Source organism: Dryobates pubescens, chromosome 13, assembly GCF_014839835.1.
Source record: "Dryobates pubescens isolate bDryPub1 chromosome 13, bDryPub1.pri, whole genome shotgun sequence".
In the NCBI taxonomy this organism is placed as follows: domain Eukaryota; kingdom Metazoa; phylum Chordata; class Aves; order Piciformes; family Picidae; genus Dryobates; species Dryobates pubescens.
In genome coordinates this window covers 32,974,344-32,995,953 of record NC_071624.1, presented here as the reverse complement: position 1 = coordinate 32,995,953, position 21,610 = coordinate 32,974,344, and the positions used below count along the sequence as shown (strand labels likewise).

At 51.1% G+C, this 21,610-nt stretch overlaps 1 protein-coding gene across 1 annotated transcript in view; it reads left to right on the top strand.

Annotated features, from left to right (window-relative positions):
• The first annotated feature begins 8,095 nt into the window (after positions 1-8,095).
• AATF (apoptosis antagonizing transcription factor) overlaps positions 8,096-21,610 on the top strand; it is a 39,029-nt gene continuing 25,514 nt past the window's right edge. Inside the window, exons 1-4 of the mRNA XM_054166900.1 lie at positions 8,096-8,200; positions 10,281-10,469; positions 11,039-11,455; positions 12,084-12,221. Of these exons, the coding sequence (XP_054022875.1) occupies positions 8,116-8,200; positions 10,281-10,469; positions 11,039-11,455; positions 12,084-12,221 (829 nt within the window). The 5' untranslated portion in view covers positions 8,096-8,115. The remainder of the gene's footprint in view (positions 8,201-10,280; positions 10,470-11,038; positions 11,456-12,083; positions 12,222-21,610) is intronic.

Here is a 21,610-nt window from a genome sequence, read left to right as displayed (position 1 = left end):
TGGTTTTTTTGGTTTGTCTCCTTTGTTTCTGTCCTGTTTTCCAAAAAAGATAGCAAATACTAAATGTTAAAGCCCTCAGCACCAACTCTTCTACCTTCACAAAGCTACACGTACAAAAACCTCCTCCTCATAGCAAGGGTCACCGCCCAGACCTCTAACGAAAATGACTTGAAAAAATAAAAACAAAAACAAACAAACAAAAAAAAAGAAACACAAAGTATTCTACCTTCACAGAGAGAGAAAAGCTAAACAAAAAGACTCTATTGAACTAAAAAACAGTCAACTGTTTACGTCTAACGTTAAATTCAGGAGCTCAATGTTTTACTAACAAATCCTGTTTTAGAACCTCTTGTTCAAAAAAGCAAAGTATTTTGAGCAACCAACCAAAAGAGTTCGTTTTTCCTTTTCTGTCGATGTTCTAACAGATTGCAGGGCTTGTGGTTCACTGTGCTAGTTTGTAAAAGGTGTTGTTTACAGAAGGCAAAGAAAAAGACAAGAACCCCGCAGAACCCAGACAGTTGCCAAATAAAGTAAACCTATAGCACAACTACTGTAAGGTGCTTCGCACCAGCAACCCCAGAAGGTGTTTCAAAAGTGTTACAAGGTTGAACAAAAACCAACATCTTTGCTAATTTTTAGTCCTGTTGAACATTCATGGAATTGTTAATATGACTTATATAGACCCACACAGGTTTTATTTTTGTGTCTTTAAAATAAAAGTCCAAAATATTTAAATTTTATGGTCAAATATGCAGTCGACAGCTGCTACTTTTTTTCTTTATATATTAAATTTCTCATATGTCTTTTATTGTTCTAATAAACCTAAGCTTGTGTGACCTCCAGTGCATATTAGACCATTCACTGTATGAAAGAAAACATGTTGGATAAAATTTGTGCGTTTTTAATAAAATTAGAAAATCTGATGTTTAGATAACTCGTGTTTCATTTGATGTTTTAAGCGAGATTTCCTCTGGATCCCCTTGAGCCAAAACAGCCCCGGGAAAGGCCAGTCCCGCGCTGCTGCTGGCCCCGGGTCGCTCTCTTCCCTCGGAGGAAGCCTAAACCCTGCTGCCGATGCAGCTCGCGGTCAGGGGCAGCGCCGCCGCACTTCCCACCCGCAGCCTGGGCTGCGGCAGTGCAAACGATCCCTGCCCTTTAAATTCTGAGAGGGGAGAACGATCCGAGTGCCAAACGGCTCAGCTGTTTGTGCTCTGTGCGGAGAGAAAAACCTTCTCCGCAGGCTGATTTCGTGGCCAAACCAAACCGCGCTGCAAATGTGCAACACTTGCAGAGGTACCGGCTTGGATCGATCTGGTTTTACTGAAATTAATTCTCCGAAGGTAATTTATTTATATTCCGCCCCCCGCCCCCGTTGGATGGTTTTGAAGAGAGCATAACCTCAGTGTCATCAGAGTAATTTTAATCCTTTTATTTCAAGCTGATGCAAAGTCAATTGTTTAATAGCTTCTGCAATAGATGAAGTTCTCTGAAGGGCAGCGGGGGCGAATGCTTTGCTTAGCTCTAGACTGAGAGTAATTTTCTTGGTGAGAAATGAAACAAAACCAGGTCTGGAGCCTCCTGAAATGAGCGGCTTGATGTTTTCATTCTAAATGATCGCAGCATCCCAAATATTCAGCTCTTTAAAAGCAGAAGCCTCGCTGATTCTGACAGGACCTGGCTTAGAAGCAAAGAATTTGGCTTGGCTCTGGAAAGTCGAATCCTGATCTCAGTGTTTCCGACCTGAGCTGATAGGATGGGATGGGCCAGCCCTGCCCTGCTCCCCTTCGTCCCTCAGCTGCCCGACTCCGGCTGCCTTTTCATTTGATGCAGACGCAGAAACTGACGCTGGAACACTGCCGCGCTCCCGGCCGCTCCCGTGCTCATCTCTTTGGTCTGAGAGGGGGAAATAATCCAAACGCTTTAAACTTCTCTGAGTTGTGATTTTCAGTGGTGATTTCTTATTTTGCTGACGACCTGGTTTCTCTGCCCAGCAGAGGCCACCTCGATGAAGCAATAGTTCACTTTAAATACAAAATGTCTTACATAATAATCTAAAGATTATTAACTCTCTGCAAGGGACCCGGTCGTGTTCCTACAAAAAATGCTTCATGCTTTATTAAATACAGGGGAGGCTTCTCGAGCTCCTGGACTCTGTGTGGGACTCCTTTATTTCTCTTCTGTGTGGCTGTGATGTTTTGTTGCCGCGTTTTTGCATTTATAGAAGCACAGTAAAGGCTGAGCTGTTTATGGCAAACTTTTACTCATCTGGGTGAGTGCTGTTGATAAATTCTGCTTGTTTGTGCTCTCCCTCCGAGCTGCTGCTTTATTGTGGAATCAATTATTTAAATTTTAATGAGAATTTCACCAGACGGCCTGGTGTTGGAGAAAACAGCTCTGCCAAGTGGCTTTGCTTTTGCCTTTTTTCCCCTGTCCTTTTTTCTTTCTTTTTTTAATTCCCCCCTCATTTTTCTCCTTTCATTTTTTCTTCCTTCCCCCCCCCCCTTTCAGTTATTTCTTTCAGGTTTTTTTTTTAATTCAATTTTTCCTTTATTTTGCCTTTTTTTTTTCTTTCAAATTTTTTTAGTCCTCCTCCTCCTCCTTTTTTATTTTTTTTAAATATGTTGATTATTTTTTTTGGTGTTTGTTTCCGTCCCACGGTATTTGTGCAGTTTATTCTGTGTTCTGATGTGATATGGTTCAGTTTAGGTCAGTGGCTTGAAAAAGGGAGGGAGAGGAGCCCGTGCCTGCTCCCAGCGCCCATCCTTTCCATAGAGGTCTTGCCCATCTGCGGGGAGCCCGGGAGCCGTTCCCGTGCTGAATGCCGAGCATATCCTTCTGTGCTTCCCGGGAGCCGCTCCGGAGGCCCCAGCGCTCCGCAGATTTGAATTCTGTGCTCTTCAGAGCCGCTCAGCGTTTCTGAAGACCCTAATCCAGCAACAATTGCACAGTCAAAACTCCTTTTGAAATCATTGTCACGTTGGGTTCTTGTAAGCCCTTGTTTACAAGAGCGTTTCCATTGACTTCAGCAGCACGATTTGGGTGAATAGGGGTCTGCAGAGCAGGGCCCTGAAAAAATCTGTGCTGCTTGGGTGGGTTTGGCCTGAGGTTGCCGATGCTGGAGCTGCAGAGGCACGGCTGTGCCATGTGTGTGACTCCACAGCTGGATACAGAACTGCAGAGGTGTTTTTAGGAGGAATTACTCTCTTCAACCTTTTCTTCCCTTGACTGCTGCTGGTTCTGGTGACCTTCACCTTGTTGCTGTGTCCCAGCAGAAGGTGCAGCCCAGCAGCATTGCAGCCCACTCCTGCCCACACAGTGTGGGATGGCACCCACGGCCATAGCCAGGGCAAGTGGCATGGATGGAGGGAGGCTCCATGGTCCACTGCACGAGGCTGGGGACTTGTGCAAAGCCCTTTGCTGTTTGCTAGGGACCGGGCACAGGGCAGACAATGAGAGTATCGTTCACGTTGAGCTAATCCATGTGGAAGGTTCCTCCAAGCCTGCTCACCGGGGTTAAAGCCTCCTGAGCTTCCAGCACCCAAGCAGCTCTGCTTTCAGCCCAGACTGGCTGTGTGCCGTGTCTGCCTGCACTGTCCCTGGGCTCTGCCTTTGCCTGCGTCCCTGGTCGCTGCTGCTGGCTATTTGCTCAGGCCTTTGCTGGCAGAACAGGAGATTCTGGTGAAGATTTGCATCCCAGGAGTAAGAATTTCCTTAACTGCTGATTTGCAGACAAGTGTTGTGCATTATTGCGCTGTGTGAGCTCCGTGCTGAGCGGTGCTGCAAGATACAAATCTATCAGGAAAGACAATTTCAAAATGCTAGTGGTGATGGGCATGCCTCTGCCATCCTGGGAACTGGCACATGCTGCAGTGCCCTCTCAGGAAGGATTCCTTGTGCCACAGTCTGGTTTTGTTTTGAAGGAACAAGAGTGTCGTGTTTAAGCTTTGCTTGGTCTCCCAATATTAGACAGAAGTGTTTGCAGCCTCCCTTTCTGCTCCTACCCCTGGTAGATAAATTCACATCTATTAAGATTAAGTAATTGATACATATTTAAATTCTTCCAGTGCTGTGGAGCTGGGAATAAGGAATTGTGATGCTGGAGCAGGTTCTGGAGGGTCTTTTGATGATAAATCTTTGTGGGATTGCTGTCTTCTGTCTCTTTCTCAGTAGCATTTGTGGTGCTTTTAGGTGCAGAGCAGGGGTCACGCTTGGAAAGTGGAGTTGGTTGTGTTCTGCAGAGTTTTTATTCATTAAATGCAGAAGCATAACAGAAATGGAAGAGTTGTGGCCTGGCAGGTAGCTGACCTTCAAATGTTGAAATCTCCATACGTGGGGTTGCTGGAGCTGGCATGGCAAGGGTGCTCCTAAGGCAGCTGCTCCTCCTGCAGCCTTTGCAGCGGTTGTGCTGGGGCTGCCGAATGTGCTGCTTGGGGCTGCTTTTGTTGTGTGCATCATAGGCTGGCTTCAGGGAATCCCCCTGCCCCTCTGCATCACCCTTCTGGGGCTGAGCAGCACAACTGCTCTCTCTTCAGGCTCCTGTTACAGGCTGCCTTCAAATCCAGGGACAGCTCTGCTTTGGTGACATTTGGGGCACTTTTTAAGGGAGCATTTTGACAACCACAAGAAGCAGATTCTTATTTTCCTGCCTGGGTTTAACACAAACTTCCTTCCTGTCGAATCTGACCACGTAAAGAGGCTGATGGTGTCTCACGTGGTTTGGCATGAACCCTCAACTCTGCTGCTTGAGGGAGCCCAGGTTTGCAGGGCAGGCCCAGTTTGGACAGGGGGCACAGGAATTGCAGTGCAGCACATACTGCAGACCTGAGCAGGGTACACTCCCCCAGCCCCACAGGCGTGGGGGAGCTGCTGTGGAGCAGCGCTGGGAGCCATGCTGGCAGCAAACGCTGGGTGCAGGAACCCCTGGGGGGTGCGTGGGGAGGCCTTTCTGGGCATGAAAAATAGAATTTTGTGCTCTGTCTAAACAAAGTCTTTTTGTTTTCAAACTGTGGCTGGGTGGCCTTTAGAATGCTTATCTGCTGGAAGCCTCTTCGGGCTGTGTGCCGGTTCCCCTATTATATTTTTAGAGGGAGGAACCATGAATGGTTGATTAAATCTTTAAAACAATTGTGGTTTGGGGAGGAGTGGTGGCTGAGGAGCAGCAGAAAGACTCAAGTAAATAAAAACCTGGAAGAAAACAGTAATAAATATTTATGAGGAGCGTGGGGGGGTTATGTCCATCGCCTAAATTCCTTGTTATGTAATTCCCCTAGTGTCAGGTCTGACCTGTGCTCTTTCCTGCTTCTTCTCAACCATTTGTTTTTCTCCTCTTTTCTTTTTCTTTTTCTTTTTTTTTTTTTTTTTTTTTTTTTTTGTGCTGCTGATTTAAGAAGGAAAAATCTTAAAATAGACTGCCATGAAATGGAAAAGGCTGGTTTGGGAAACGACGTTTGCTGGCCAAAGTGTGGGGCAGAGGAGCTGAGCGCCGGCTCGCTGCTATTTTTGCCCTCGCTATGTGGGTCAAATCCTGCCTCTGATAATGCAATTCAATTAAATTCAGCAGACACCGCTCTGGCGTTGTAATTCCCGTGGATCTCTCTGGGAATGCCGTCGTAGCTCAGTGCCTGCAGCCCACCTCCTTCCACCACTCTGCTCCCCGAGGGAAGGACCCAGCACCCGGTGCTGCTGGGTGCAGGTTTCGCAGCCGGTTCCTCGCAGCTGGTGCTGTGAGCTGCTTGGCATTTCCCACACGCTTCTTTATTTGTATATTTAAGCAAAGAAATGCTCTGAGAAATGGATTTGTGTTAATAAGCTGTAATTCCACAGACACGGGAGGAGGATGAGGTCTCTCTCTGCCAAAGGCGCCCTCGGATCTGACAATTTCCTCTCGGGTGACACAAGCTCCACAAGCGCAGGGAAGCAAAAGAGAAGCTGAGTGCTAGGAAGGGAAAGCGCTCCTTGTAGTACGAAAATCCACTTGTTCGTCATCTGCTCTGCTCAGGCTGCCGTTGCCATTTTAGCAAACAAGCATGCAAATAAAAAAGTGAAGTTGAGAGAGAAAATGCCAGAGCAGTGATGCCAGCCAGGCTGGTGACTTCTGCTTGGGGTTGGGCGGCAGGAGAAGGCTTCGCAGAGCACGCCCTGGCGCGTCGCAAGGCTCTCGTGAGCTTCCTCAGTGAGGATGCATTGGTGATGGTTTTTTTTGTGCAGATATTTTCTCTGCATGATTATGAGGCCAAAGCACGGCAGCATGGTTTGAGGGCATGTGAACCAGAAATTAAAACCAAGCCTGAGAGTCTGATTTAATTACTCTGCTAAGTGAAAGGCAAAGCGAGAGGATAAACAGCAAAGGATGGAGAGTGGTGGTGGAAATATTTTAACAGCCATGACCTCCACACACTGCATTTTCTCTTTGCTGTTTCTTTATAGTGGCTGAACCTCCTTAGCAGAAATTCTGAATCCCCAGCTCCTGCAGCTGTGCTGATCAGTGGGCCTGGAGTAACCTGAGTGAGTCCCAGTGTGGGGGTCTCCCTGTGCTCCCTGGCACTGGTCCTGTGCAGTGCTCCAGTTTGAGCAGGGGAGGCTTTTCCCCTTCACATTTGCTTTGCACTGATGGAAGTGAGGATGCAGGACAGAACAGAAGAACCCTTCAAGTTTCCAGCTGTGCCAATGTGAATTTTGCTGTGTGATGTGCTGGGTGAAGGGTTCACATCCAGCAACTGCCCTGTTCCTCACTGGCTACAATCCTGCTCTCGCTGCTGTGGGTGACAAAAATGCTATCAACTTCAAGCCCATTTTTTTTCCCCAAAGGACTAATGCAGCTCTGAGTATTTTATATGAATCATATTGGGTGTGTTTGATTTAACCATCACTAGAACCCTCTCTCCTTTTATTAACAGTTAGATTAGGGACCATCCCTTTTTCACAGAGGTTTGAAAATGTATTTCTGCAGGGAGGCTTGGCATTGGGTTTCGTCAGGCAAGTGAGCTGCTCAGGTAAACACTGGCTTCTGCTGCTTCCTGTTCCATAGATTTATTTCTCCAGGCTCCTCCCTTTGTTTATGATGGCATTTTTTACTCTGGAAACAAAATACCTGCAAAGGAAAGGTGAACAAACCAGCTGGAAGGAAAGGCAGGGGAGGCACACAGTGCACATCTCCTGGGTCATGACTTTCCTGCTCTTAGCTAAAAACCAGCCCCAAACCAGCAGTGCTTTGTTTCACATTGCTGGAGCAATGGCAAACCTACATAACACAGAGTGCAGAGCAGAGTAGCTGTCACTCGAGCTGTGATTTAAAAAAACCAAAACCAAACACAGACTACAGAACAAAGTTGAAACAGGCTTGAAATGCTCAGCAGCACGGAACCTGAGTGCAAATGTGCATTTCCAGTAAACGCTGGGGGCTGGAGAATCTGAACTGTGCAGTGCCTGCACAGTGCTCAGTGTCACACAGCGCGATAGTGAGGGATTTGAGAAGGGAGAAGGTGTTTGGGGGTTTTGCAGTTGCCTCTTTCCTCGGTGCCTTCGAGGATCCCAAGCCCCATCCCAGGTTGTGGGGAGCAGCAAACCCCCGGGGCTGGAGGCCAGTGGTAATTAATGATATTCCTCTGCCCTCTGTAGGAGAATTCCTGCATGGACACTGCTGCTGCTGCGAGATGTAGCTACATCCCGGAGTGTTGCTGCTGCTGCTTGGCCTCGACAACCCTGCACCCTAACTAGAAAGCACGGGTGGATTAATTTTTATAGCGTTTAAAAGCAGATAAGGGGTGGGGGAGAGTCTTGTCCTGACAAGGGGAGCAAGCAGCTCGCGCATCTCCGAGCTAGGGCTGGAGCTGGTACCGAGCTGTAATGAGACTTTGTTTTTATAGCGCCGCTACGGCCGTGCTGCTCGGCTTCAGAGCCCCGGGCGGGCACCAGCCCTCACTGCTTCCACGAACACGATCAGCACTATTCTGTTACCGGCCCGCCGGGCCGCCGCTGCCCGCGAGTCAGCACGGGCTCCGGCCTGGCGGGCACTAGGACCCAGCGGGACCCGTCCCGTGCCCGCCGTCCCGGGCCGCTGGCCCCGCCCCGCGCCCCGTGCCAGGCCCCGCCCCGCGCCCCTCCTTCCCTGCCAAGATGGCGGCGCCCTTAGCGCAGCAGCTGCAGGAGCTGCTCGACCCCAGGCCCAGCTTCCACGACCCCGAGGACGATGCGGAGGAAGGTGAGGCAGGGCCGGGAGGCGGAGGGTTCGATACCCGCGGCCGGCGGGGGCGGCCAGGGCCGGGCCGGGCGCTGCCGGACAGGCCGCACGTGGTGTCGCCGCTGCGGGGGAGGGGGCTCGGCCCGAGCGTGGAGCCAGGGCTCGGCCGCGCTGCCCGGCGCTCCGTGTCCCTCAGCCGCGGGCAGCGATCGGATCACCCCGCTGTGCCCCCAGCTCCGGTCCCGCCGACATCAGCCGCACTGTGCCCGCATGGGCCGCGGCCGGCACCGGGCCGGGACCGCGTCGGGGACACCTAAGGGATCCCCTCAGGGTTCGGGGCTTCCCCAGGGGTTGGCATCACCTCAGGGATCGTCTCCGGGGTCAGAGTTAGCGCAGGGATCGAAGTTACCTTAGGGATCACCTCGGGGACAGGGTTACTTCAGGGGTCACCACATGGATCTCCAGGAGACAAAGGTCTTCTTGCTCGAGTTGTGAGTTTGGAGACCCTCACCCCTTCCCCGTGCATGTGGGTAGCAGCATCACCTCCTCAAGCCGCTGCTGCTACTTCCTTGACTTACCCTCTCCAGAGCAGCTTCCCCGCCGAGCAGCCGAGCGGCCACGCCACGGGGCAGGACCCGTCCCGGGCACGTCTCACCCAGGCGCTGCTGCAGCTCCGCAGACAGCGAGTGCCCTGCCACACGCTGCCAGCCTCGGAGGGCAGCAGGCATGGCAAACGCTGTGCCAGCCGGCCTGGCTCCTCCGTAGTGTGAGGGCAGTGGTGGCTTGCAAGCAACATCTTAGTCCCCACTGAGGAGATCCCTGCAGTCAGCAGAGGCGTTCTCCCGGGTCTGGTGCTCAGGCTGTAGTTTCAGGCTTCATGTTTTAGTGATGCCAAGACTGGGAGGATCCATCGAGTGCCACAAGTCATTCTCTGTCTGCCCTTCTTGCCCACCCATTCCTTGGTGATGAGCATCTTGCCACCCTCTTCTATCTGGAGTGACTCTTCTGTCCTGTCCCTGCATTTAGACGAGGTCTTGCTGCTTTGAGTATGAGCAGGAGATGATTATGGTTTTGCCTCCCTCCTGCCTGAAGTGAACGCCGGTGAGGCATTAACATCGGCAAGCACACATTAGCAGAGCACTCAGCAATGCTCAGCCAGTTGGATCACTCAGCTGGCTGGACAAAGCTAACCCTGTAATTTTGCATACAGGGAGCCTTGCACATGAATGAGAACAGGGAGGGGGTGGATGCTGTGAGTGTTCTCTTTGCTGCACTGCTCCCTTCCTGTGCCCTGGAGAAGGTGGGTGTGGAAGAGGGCAATGAGCACAGCAACATCACTTTCTCTGCTTAGCCATTCCCCAAGGTTTACATATTTATGTAGCACATATATAGAGCAAGAGGCCAAAGTGCACCTGAGTTGCCGCTGTCTTCATTTAATCTGCAAGCAAATGTGAGCAAAGACATTCCAGCAGAGTCCTCCACCCAGAGGACTGCCCTTCTCATGGGAGCCTCATCCATCAGTGGAAGAGCTTGGAGAGACTTTGTCTGGAGCTTTGTCCAGCTTCTCTAAAGTAAGGAAGAGGCAGGGAACAAGATGTGAATGGGGGCAGCACCCCCTCAGACAGGGAAGAGTACTCAGCAGGGTACCTAACCCACGCATGGAGAAGTCCAGAGTGCTGGGGGGGGAGCTGGAATTGTTCCTGTAACGTCTCTCTTCCTCCTGCAAAGGTTCACCTGGCTGCAGAGAGGTCACAGGATGTTTTCTGACAAACACCCTTGGAGCTGTCTTGTCTCTTCTGCTAGATCTTTTGTAGGCAGAACTGGTGCTGATGTGCACAGACCCCACGTCTGAGGCTTTTCCTCTGCCTTTGGTGCCCCAGCAGCTTTCCCTCTTTGCAGAAAATGTGTGCTGGCTTTGCTTCACCAGGCAGGGAGGAGCCTTGCTCCCTGCAAGTCAGACTCCTATTGAGTCCCTGTTGCCACCAGTTTTGGTTGTGGAGCACGAGGAGTTTCCATGGCTCCTTTCTGCAGCTAGTCCTTCTCCTCTGAGATTCAGTTCAGTTTAGACGTCTCTCCTCCTTGTTTCTTTTCCCCCCCACAGCTACAGCTGCTAAAGTGATTGACAGATTTGAGGATGAAACTGTGGAAGACCTTTTGCCTGTTGGTGACATAAGGAAAAAAGCTTCAGCCTCTCTCTTGGAGGCTGATAAAAGGTACAGAGGAAAAGCTACATCTCGCAAGGCCTTGCAAGAGGAGCTGTGGGGAGATGCTCTGTCTGAAGAAGGGTCTGGTAAGAAATCTCCTTCCTTTTCCCTGCACTGCTCAGAGTTTGATGTCAGCACATTAGCTGAGCTAGTGCCATCTGAACTGAGGTGACAAAGTTGAGGTCCCTGTTACAGGGCAACAAATGGGTTTTGGCCTGAGGAAAGGGGATATCCCAGAGGAGGTCACTAACAGAGACTGAGGGCAGAGTGGGACTAACTCAGGTCCTGTGACTGAGTGCTGTGTGGAGGGAAGGAAGCAGCTCCCATTTTGAAGCCAATGTATCCTGAGAGCTGGGAAATTTGTACAGATTCTTATTTTTAAAGTGCACAGAGCAGATTCTAACCACCTGCTCTGCTTCCCATATCTCTGCTTCATGGGAGGGCTAAGCCATGGACCAGCAGATTGCTGCAGAAAATGTGACCTGAGAACTTTTAGTCACCATGGCCTTGTGTGTTTCCAGTCTTCATCCAAAGCAAAGAGTAACAGCAGACAGGGCTGCAGTCTGGGGCTAGGACAGCCCAGACCTGCAGCTGCTGCATGCTGCAGCATGGTCTCCTGTGTTGTTAACTAACTGTTTTCTCTTCTAATTTTTAGCTGAAGAAGCATTAGAGGAATGGTACAGTGGCAGTGAGGATTCAGAAGAGAGTGGCAGCTTAGGCAGTAAAGCAGAGGAGAAGCCCAGCAGTGCTGGCAGTGAGCAGGAAGATGGCTTGGAAGATGATGAAGAGGCAGATGTGTCTGTCAAGGCCAAGGCACCAAAGTTCAGTTTCCAGAGTATCACAGACTTTGAGAAGTTCGCAGAGGGGATGGATGATGCAGGGAGCAGCGAGGGGGAAGATGAAGACGATGCCAGCATGGAAGGAGGAAGCGATGAGGAGGAACGCGAGAGCGAGCCCCACGACGGCGTAAAGGAGAGCAAAGACACGGAGCATGAGGAGGGAATAATGACATTCTCAAAGAGAGAAGAGGCTGAAGAAGTAGAAAAGGGAAGAGCTGTGAAGAACCAGCTAGGTTTGTGCATGTTTGCTTTGTGTTTCGCAAGGCTTTCACCTCGCTGACACTCCAAGAGCTGCCTGTGTTAGGAAGCTCTCCAGCATGTTAACCTGCTGGTGTGCAGCATCCTGCCTGTGTGCTACAGCAGCCCTGGTGATGTGCAAATGTTCTGTGAAATCTGCTGTGCAAGCTGGTGGCACTGCTGCTGCAGAGCATCCCCTTCTGAGGTGCATTCAGCCACTGGCTTCATTCCACCAGCACTGAAGCTGCTTGCAGCGTCGGTGGGGATGGGCACGTCCTACCCCGTGGTGCTGCGCAGCGGTGGGGATGCAGCTTTGTTTCTGTTCCAAGTGTCAGTGCCAAATGCCATTTCTTCCTATCCTACTGAGCACTCTTTTTGCAGAGTGTCCTTTTAAATAGGGCAGCCAGGGGGTGATGTTTGTGTGGATCACAGAGTTGCACTCAGGGTCACAGGATGGCATTTGGGACGCTGCTTTGCGGTACCAGCTCTGTGCCGAGTCAGTGCATGCAAAGATTTTCTCTAACCAGGAGTAATGTAGCCCAAAGGAAAGGGCCTGTGCTGTGAAATCAGCAGCAAGGGCTGTGGCTTGCAGAATAATTGCTTTGTTTTCTCTCTGTCCTGAAGCACTCTGGGACCAGCTGCTGGAAGGGAGAATCAAGATGCAGAAGGCGCTGGCGACAGCCAACCGGCTCCCACAGCCGGATTCCTTCCCGCTCTTCAGGAAGGAGGGAGGACAGGAGTTTGACAATGCTGTTGAGAGCTGTAAGGACTTTTCACTCTTTCTACTTGGGGTAAAGTCTCTAGCCTGGGTGGGGAAATGCTAAAGGCAAAAAGAGGGCTTGGAGTCCTGTGTGTCTGTAGCGTTAGCTCCTGATTTGCCTTCGCCATTGTCAGGTGCAAACAGAAACCAGAAGGTGTTTCCTACCCCAGCAGCCTTGTCTGCAAAGCCTGGTTGATCTCTGCTAGTGGCCTCTTGTCACTTAGGGAGTGTTGGAAAGCCTCAGCTCAGGTCCTGCTGCTGTTTCTGGTTCATGTGGGAGTTGAGGTTTTCTTATCAGCTTGGTTTCATCCCTGCTTTGGTTATTGCTGTCCAGGAGCCCCAGCTCTGTGCTGGGTCAGCGAGCACAAAGGTTTGCCCTAACCAGGAGAGAGGCTGTGCTGCTGAATCAACAGCAAATCACTTTTCAGCTTGGAGCTGCTTCATCTGTTCATTTCTTAGGGTCACTGTTAATGATCTGATGAGATCTGGAGTATCTCCAGTGTGCTCAGTGTAGTGTTGCTCAGGCTGTTGTGGGTCTATTTCATTTTCAGACTTGGAAGCCTTTTTTTTACTGGCCTCAAGGTAAGTGCACAGGGAGAGAGATCAGTGCCTGGGATGTTCCCCTTAAGAACAGACACAAACTAGTGCAGCTGGTGTCCATTTCTCCCTGATGTGTTTATTGTCTTCTGTCCAAGCCCAGACAGGTGCCAGTGTTTGTACACAGGTGGTTCTGGTTTCTAATCCTACCAGGCAGAAACTAATGAACTTCACAAGATACTCTCCCAGGGATTTTCAGTGATAAAGCTGAGCCCAGGAGCATGTGAAGCTTTGCCAGGCTGGTTGTCCCTTTCACTTCTGTGTCTTCTTTCCCAGTCTTGAGACAGTGCACACTTCCCAGAGGGTTTTAGCTTTGTAGGTGCTCGGGGAGGACCCCAGGAAGCCCCATGGCATGAAGCAGCTGGGTGGGAATGCTGTAGTGGTGTCTATAGCCTTTCATCCTGAGCTTCACATCTGAACCTGCACATTGAGAACATTCAGCCTGGCCTGGCACAAGGCAGCCTAAAACTGGATTAGTTTTCACCATCATCAAACTTCACCCTGAGCCTTGCCCCTCAGCTTATGGCTCACACCTGAGCTGAATGTGATAGCTGAGTTACAGCAGGTGAGATGCTTCATGTTTAAAAGTTAGCTCTGCTGCTTTAAATTAAGTGATTAAGGGGAAAAAGGCAAACTCCCAACAATACTAAGCTGACCTTTCAGTGAAATAGGTGTTATTAATGTCTTTAATGAGATGCATTACAAACTGCAGCCAGCCCTGTGTTTCATTACAGGTCTAAAATGCAATATCATTAAAGACCTTTAACAGAAACAATGGTTGACATTTTGATATTTCCCATAAGCAAAATAGGTGCCAGAGCATGGAGCTGGGTACTGTACCTGCAGTGTGACACTGCACACAGCACAGCAGGGAGCCTGAGCTTGCAGTTCTCCAGAGCACTGGAGGAAATTCCACTCTTGGTAACTGCTCAGTGGTTCCCTCCCCACCCTCTGCTCGTGATCTGAGCTGTGGAGCTGCTGTGGGACACTCTGAGGTCCCTGGTGGCCTGGCTTCATGTCCTGGTTTGTCTGAAAACAGCGAGGAAGTAAAGCTGGGGTCAGCAGGGGAAGAGCTCTGACAGAGCTTAGGAACATTCTGCTGCTGCTGCCCTTGGTTGGTGTCTGCTGGTGTTCTCCAAGGGACCTAAGCTGTTCCTTTTAAAAACATTCCATTTTTGTAGCTGCAGAGTGGAATTGTACAGTCAAGCAGGCTAGAGGAGACAGAGACTCCTGATGAGCTGCACTCTTTCCCAGTGCAGCCATCTTTCACTGCCCTGCAGATGCTCCTTCCCAAAGCTGCAAAGGTTCATGGAATCACAGAATGGGTTGGGCTGGAAAGGACCTTAAAGACCATCCAGCTCCAACCCCCTGCCATGGACAGCGACACCTCCACCAGTCCAGCTTGCTCAAGGCTTCATCCAGCCTGGCCCTGAACACCTCCAGGGAGGGGACATCCACAGCCTCCTTGGGCAACCTGCTCTAGTGTCTACCTGCCCTCACGCTAAAGAATTTCCTCCTGATCTCCAGTCTCAATCTGCCCTCCTCAACCTCATGAAATTCCTGGCCTGTGCTCACAGGAAGGATGATTTTTTTTGAATGGAAAATGATCCTTTGTGTATTTGCCTCTCTGGTGTCTCCTACTCATGCCAGCCTCTGTGCAGCCAGTGGTGGTGGTGAAACCCCCTCAGGGATGGAGCAGGGTTGTGCTGAAGGGCTGGCAGCAGAGCTCTGTGTGTTGGCAGTGTCAGAGCCAAACCTGAGGGAGAATGCCCAGGTGATGGTTGGCTTCCAGATGTGGAGAGGGGAGGTTAGAAGCCTTCCCCTGTTGTAGTTGTGATTTCTGTGCTATTTTCTGAGGTAGTGTGGGGTGTTCTTACAGGAAAGGATACAACCTGCTTTGGCCAGTCTTGAATTCCTGAGATCTCAGGTTCTGGTGGATGATTTACTGCAAAATTGCTTATAAATTGAAGTAGAAAATGTTTTGCAGACCTGGCAGCTTTCAGGCTTCACACCCATTTGTCACCCAGCATTTCCCTTTGTGTATAGAACAAGAATTAATTAGGCTGCACTGCAGGAAAAGTTTATGGCCATAATTTATATAGGATGAATTTCTGGTTAAAGAGACAGCATTGCTTTGTCTGCACTGCTTTACTTTTTTCTTCCCTTTTTTAATCTTTAATTATGTTCTTTCTTTCCCCCCATGATCCTTTTTACATACAAATTGGAGACCAAGCTGTGGTCCTGGAGCTCAGCTTCATTCCTGTGTTGCATCCCTGGCAGAAGTCAGAGTGGGCTTTAGTGCTGCACTCAGAGTGGCTGTGCTGGATGCAGATGTGTGAGGGTTGCTGCACTGCACAGCTGGTGAGGCTGAGGTGCTGCTGCTGCCTGCAGTGGGCTGCTCCAGGGTACATTTGTATTCTCTCACAGCCAGCCTTCCAGCCTAGTCCAGGGCTGGAGATGCTGCCTCTGTTTGGGGTCTTGCACGTTCAATTAATGTTTTTCATAATCAATGTGAGTCAGAATTTGCAATCTGCTCCTGATTTGCACATTAAAGAGATCCATTAATTAACAATTCCAATCCCTGGCATGTTCCCCCAGGATCCTTGCAGTATTTACATAGAAAAGAGTGCAAGGTGCAGGTTTCTGTGCTGGGTCTGCCTGCAGATTGCATGCCTGCCATTCACAGCTTGGCTTCCTTGCAAGGGGGAGGGAGCTTAGGAGCAAATCTGCTGAAAATGTCGCCAGAAATCCCCTCAAGGGCAAGAAAGAGCCAGAGGAGAGGTGGAAGTGACGTCAGGGAAGCCACATCCAGTGTCAGGGATTAAGCAGCCCCTGGGTTTGGGGCTTGTGTTAAATCTTGGTGCGGTGGCAGGAGCCCACAATGAGGTGGGGGCAAGAGGAGCTGTGGGAGCTGCTGTGTCTCAGTCACCAGCAGCTGCTGCTGAGTGTGCCCTGGTGGCTCCCCAGCAGGGGCAGGCAGCTCTGCTCTTGCTGGTTTAGTTCCTGTAGAATTCTGGTTAAAAGTGCTACACTGAGAGGGTTTCAGGGCCTGCTCCTTGGTGCTGCACAGAGCTGGGAGCTCTGGCTCCGAAACCATGAAGTGTTCTTGGCAGTTTTTAGCTGGTGGGAAGAGTTAAATCACAGAGACCCAGGTGAGGCTCCTGCAGAAGCAAGAAGCTGATGGGAGCTGCAAGGCTTCAATTAGCCAAACACTTGTAGATGTTTTCACCTGTAGCTTGGTTCACTTCCCCAGAGCTCAGGAGGCTCCTGAAGTGTCAGCTGCTGGCTGAATTGCTGTGGCTTTGCTTTCTTTTAGTTCATCTGTCACAGAATCATTGGGGTTGGGAAAGACCTTTAAGGCCAATGAGTCCAAGTGTGAGCCCAGCACTACCAAGTGCCCCACTAAGCCATGTCTCTCAGCACATCTGCAGGTCTTTTAAATCCCTCTGGTGATACCATGAGAGGGGATGGATTGAAGCTGGAAGAGGGCAGATTTAGACTGGAGATGAGGAAGAAGTTCTGTACAGTGAGGGTGGGGAGACACTGGCACAGGTTGCCCAGGAAGGCTGTGGCTGCCTCCTCCCTGGAGGTGTTCCAGGCCAGGCTGGATGAGGCCTGGAGCAACTTGGGCTGGTGGGGGTGTCCCTGCCCATGGCAGGGGGTTGGTGCTGGATGATCTTTGGGGTCCCTTCCAACCCAAACCATCCTGTGATGACTCAACCACTTCCCTGGGCAGCCTGTTCAGTGCTGTCAGTAGATTAGGAGAAAACACTGGAACCCCACATTTGTGTTCTTCAGTCTGAGCTCAGGAGTTGTTGTGGAGCAGTGGTGCAAATGCTGGGTGTGGTGAAAGGGCAGAGGTGCAGGCTCTGTAAGAATGGATTTGCTGACTGCAGAGTCAGAAGGGAACCACAACTGTTCAGTGCCATTTGCTCCTTGTGGAGCTGTGGAGAGGTGACACAGAGGCTTGTCTGTGTGTATGAGCTGTAAAGGTCTCTTCCAGCTGGAGGAGTTCTGTGATTCTGTGATCCTCAGTGGGTGTCTCACAGGGGGTGCTGTGAAGGAGCTTTATTCAGAAGCCAGGGGCAAGGAGGGTGTGAGTGAACCTGCAGCTGCAGGAAGCAGCCTACTGCTCACAACCTCTCCCTGGGCTGTTTCCTCAGCTCAGAGGCAGTTGCTGGAGAGCTTCTATTAGACATTGATTAGTTATTCCCTTAAGATGCTGTAAGTCTCAGGTGCAGCAGGCCAGTGGCTGCTGTTTAACTGTTTTCTTGGGAAGCAGAGCTAAGAGGAGCACTGCTAAAGCGTGGCAGGACTGGCCTGGGGCTGCATGAGGCTGGGTGCTTGGTGCCTTCTGGGAAATGAAGGAGATGTTGGCTCTTAGCTCCTTGCAGTCCAGTCCAGACACTTGGACCCAGAAGTGTCTGTTTCTGGGGTGGAAATAGGAGCATCTGTAAGGAGTGTGCTGGCGAGGGGCTGTGCTGCTGCCTGGGGCTGTGTGGACCCTTGCAGCAGCTGCCTGAGCTAGGCTCTTGGTACAGCAGGTTGGTTAACTGCTCTCATGACAGATCTCTGTGGCTTGTGACTAAACAGCAGATTTGTGGCCAAGGCTCTTAAGGATGTGATTAAGAATCCCACTTACATTCATTGCCAGCAGGAGACCTCGGAAGGTGCCATGTGTTCCCTGCTCTTACATTCCTGCATATTAAACATTCCTCTGGCAGTGCTCAGGAGCTGCAGCTTCTCCTGGGCTGGTTCTGGAGTATTTCACTGAAAAGGGGCTCAAGACAGGGGAAAAAGTCTCTGTAATGTCTGTTTAGTGCATAGAGTCATGGAGTTGTTTAGGCTGGAGAAGACCTTTATGATTATGTCTGTTTGGATGCTCTCATTTAAGAGAGGGGGTTTGGGTTTGGGGTTTTTTTCTGGCTTTTTTTTACTCTGATTCTTGATCTTGGAGAAAACAGAATTCTGTACACCACCCAGGGAAGGGTCTGGTGAGGAGCAGCTGAAGGAGCTGGGGCTGTTCAGCCTGGAGAAGAGGAGGCTGAGAGGAGACCTCCTTGCCCTCTACAGGTCCCTGAGAGGAGGTTGGAGCCAGGTGTGGGTTGGGCTCTTCTCCCAGGGAACAAGGGACAGGACAAGAGGAGACAACCAGAATGAGTCTCTAGTTCTGTGAGTCATGAGGAAGAAGCTGGTTGAGCACTGCCTGACTTGGGATAAGATCAAGTCTGCTTTAGGTACTGGAGAGCTGCTGTGGCTGCCTTTCTCTTTGTGGCTCACTCTGAAACTCAAGGTGCATCTGGAGATGTTGATGTGCTAATGCAGGGCAGGTGTCACGGGGGTGGGGATGCACCCAAGGCATAGGCAGATTACACAGCTCCAGAGGCACAGAGCAGCTGCAGGATTAATTGGTGCTAGGCAAGATCATGGACTTAAAGACATCCCTGCTTTGAAGATTTTCCTGGGAGCCTGCACAGATGTGTGCCAGCAGAACTGGGCTTGCAGCCCGAGTGGAAATTACTGTGATCAGATCTAGCCCACTTAAAACTGGTAGCTCATTTTAATTGAATTGTATTAGTGCAGACACTTTATGAATACAGAAAGCATGGTGCCTGTCACTGCAGGCAGGGCTGGATTTGATTCAAGTGGCTGTGGGTGCAGGTGTCCCCACATCTCACCTCTCGGATCTGTTGAAGAGTCTCTTCAGCTCTTTTGGGGCCTGAGCCAAAGCCTGTTGACATTAATGAAGGCTTCTCTTGACTAACATAAAAGAATGAGCCAGCCCCTGTTTGGTGAATTTTGTTGTGATGATCCTGTGCTGTGGAGAGCCTTTGGTGAGGGCTGGGGTCAGGAGGGATGCTCAGCTCCCGGGCCCATGGGTGGCTGCTCTGTGTGTGTGCCAGCAAGCAGGAGGGGAGAGGGCTGGAGTGAGAGGCTTTAGGCAGAGGCAGAGGTCTTGGTTTGAGGGTGTTTGGTTAGTTGGGTGGGTGGGGGTGTGCAGAACTTGGGCTATGTGAGGTACCACGAAAGCATTTTGTGGCTTTGTCTGAACTGGTTGGAAATGCAGTGCTGGGGGTGTGGGGGAGTGTAGGATATCCAACATGGGCTTTTGGGAGGCTTTGTCAGGAAAACCCCCCCTCCCCTTCCTCAGTGAGTGCCAAGACACTTAGCTTGTGGGTTTAGTCTTTCTGAGCAGAGTTTTTGCCTGCTCCTGCTATGTTCTCTTGTAAAATGTCACTGCTCCTGGTTTATAGCTATCTCCATAACCATGGCTTGGACACTGCTGCTGTTTGAGGTTTATTTTAAAGCTGCCTTAAATTTTAGTGCAGGAGATGCTAGGAGAGTCTGTCATTGTTGACCTGGTACACACAAACTGCAGCCTGTGAGGTTCCACACCAAATGGGTTTGCCCACACTGAACTTTCTCAGGGCAATGAAGAGCTGATTGAATGGAGTTCAGGCGTGTGCTGGTCTGGATGCTCCACAGACAAGATCTGGGGACACAAAGGCAGGCAGAGCATCCAGACAAGCCATGTGCAAATGTCAGCTAACTGGGATTAATTGGCAATTGGTTACCTTGAGATGGAGACTGGGGGCTTGTCATGATAAATGTAATTAATGGCCTGGTGTTCTGTGGGGAGGTCAGGCAGAGGGGCTCGTGTTGCCTCCTGGCCTCAGCACCTAGGGAGCTATGAAACTCCCACCCTGTGCAGGGGGTTCCTGCCTGGCAGACAGGGGTGCATGCTGCCAGCTTCTTTACACTTCCTCTAGTGCAAACCAGCAGGTTTTACCAGTCTGCAAGCCCCTCGTCCTCCCTGCTTTGGGCTCACACCAGAAGATGAGGGTTGAGGTGAAGCAGCAGAGCATGAACTTCATGGAAGTGTTTCTCTTTCTTTCCCTCCCCAGCTTTCCCCCTCCCCCAGTCCCCACTAACAAACCCCTTGGATGCCAATGCCTTTGATTCTGTCGTTGCATCCAGTTACTGTCTTTGCTTCTAGCAAACTCCTCTAGGTCTGATCCTGTTGTCCTTACTGTCAGATGCAGTCAGGTTGGAGTGAAAGGGCTAAATGGAGTCCCTCCTGTAACTCTCTGGGAGTCAGCTGAGCTGCCTGTGTGAAAGGGGCTTGCAGCCCTGGCTCCTTTGTGCTGGGGGATACAATTTTCTCTCTGCAAAGGCTTTTGCATCCTTTGCACTCCAGTGGAACCAAGCAGCAGCAGATCTGGCCTTTGCTGAGGAGCAGACCCTTTGTTACTGCCATCAGCAGAAGTAATTCCACAAACTCAGTGTTTTGGGGAGTGAGAAGGGAATGGTACTCCATGATTTCCTACAGTGAGCCGGAGAGATTTGCAGGAGGGAGGAGCAGAGCCGTGGTGGTCTGCACCAGCTGTTCTCCTGCCCCTTGCGCCCTGCTGGGCCCCGTGCTGAACCCTCCTGACTCTCTCTGTGCTTCCCGGGGGGCTGTTCGCAGTTTGGGTTTCAGTGCTGCCCAGAGCTGGGTAGGAACTGGTGGCACCCAGCATTGCTAGCACCATATTGTGGCTGCCAGAGAGGCCGTGGAGTCTCCTCAGGAGGCTTGAGAAACCTTCCTGGATGTGTTCCTCTGCGACCTGCCATGGGTGGCTTGCCTGGCAGGGCTGGTCCGGATCGCCTGCTGAGGTCCCTCGCCACCCGCGCCGCGCCGGGGTCCTGCGGCAGGAGTCGCAGCGAAGCCCCCGTCCCAAGGCTGGCGTTGCAGAGGTGGTACCGGGAGGGACTCCCTCCTTCCCCTGGCTGCCAGCATCGCCGCTGCTGCCGCGGGGCAGAGCGCAGGCTCCGGGCGCGGCCGGCAGCCCGCGGCGGCGGGGCCGGGGCGGCACTCTTTGTCGGGGAAGTTAGAGGCCTAAAACGTTAAAGCTTATTGTTATTCCGAGTTGATAATCTCTGCCTTGCTTTAATAATTTCCCCTCATGCCTGGGTAGCCTGCGAGTTGCACAATAATCACTCACACGGCTTTGTAATCAATGCCCACAGTAATAGGATTCCGCTGGCCAACGGCAATTAATAAATTTGTGTCTTTTTTAAAACACTGGCAAGCCAGGGCTGAAATACGACTGACTGCCTCTGCTCATTTGCATATTTATTGCAGTGGAAAAATTCCTGCCGAATGATTGATGCCGAGCCTGCCTCTTGAATTCCAAGCAGCACATTATTATGAAATGAAAAATGCCGGCCCTACAGTTGATTAAAGCTGAAGACAGTGGGATCGGTGTTTTTTAAGATTGGGGGAGAATTAAAGGCATATTTTAATAGATGTTGACAAGAAGTGAACTAACAAAAGCAAAGCGAAGGATTTGCTTGAAGAGATTTAATCAAACGTGTTCCGGGGGGGGATTAATTGCTGGGGATGCCTGGTGCGAGGGGCTGGCTGCCGGGCCTCGACGGGGAGGACGCGCGGCGCCGCCCCGACCCGCGGCTCAACCCCTGCCCCTCGGCCCTGTGAAGCGCTGCCCCTCTTCCTCTGGCCGCGGGGATGGCTGCCTGTACCTGGGGAAGGTGCTCCTCGCCCCCTCCAGCTGCTCAGAGAGAGCTGATCCCTCTCCTCCTCGCTGTTTGCCTGCCGGGACCGGAGCCTGTGCCCTGCTGAGCTGGGGACTCTCCTGGGTGGCAGGGGAAGCTCTCCCGGTGTTTGGCAGCTCGGCTGTGGCTTTGCATCCCGCGGTTCAAAGGCTTCCAGCTCTTCTGCCTCAGCACCTCCTACAGCCTGCGGAGGCACAGGGAAAATTAAAGGCTCGCATGCCGCTGATGCTCTGCCATG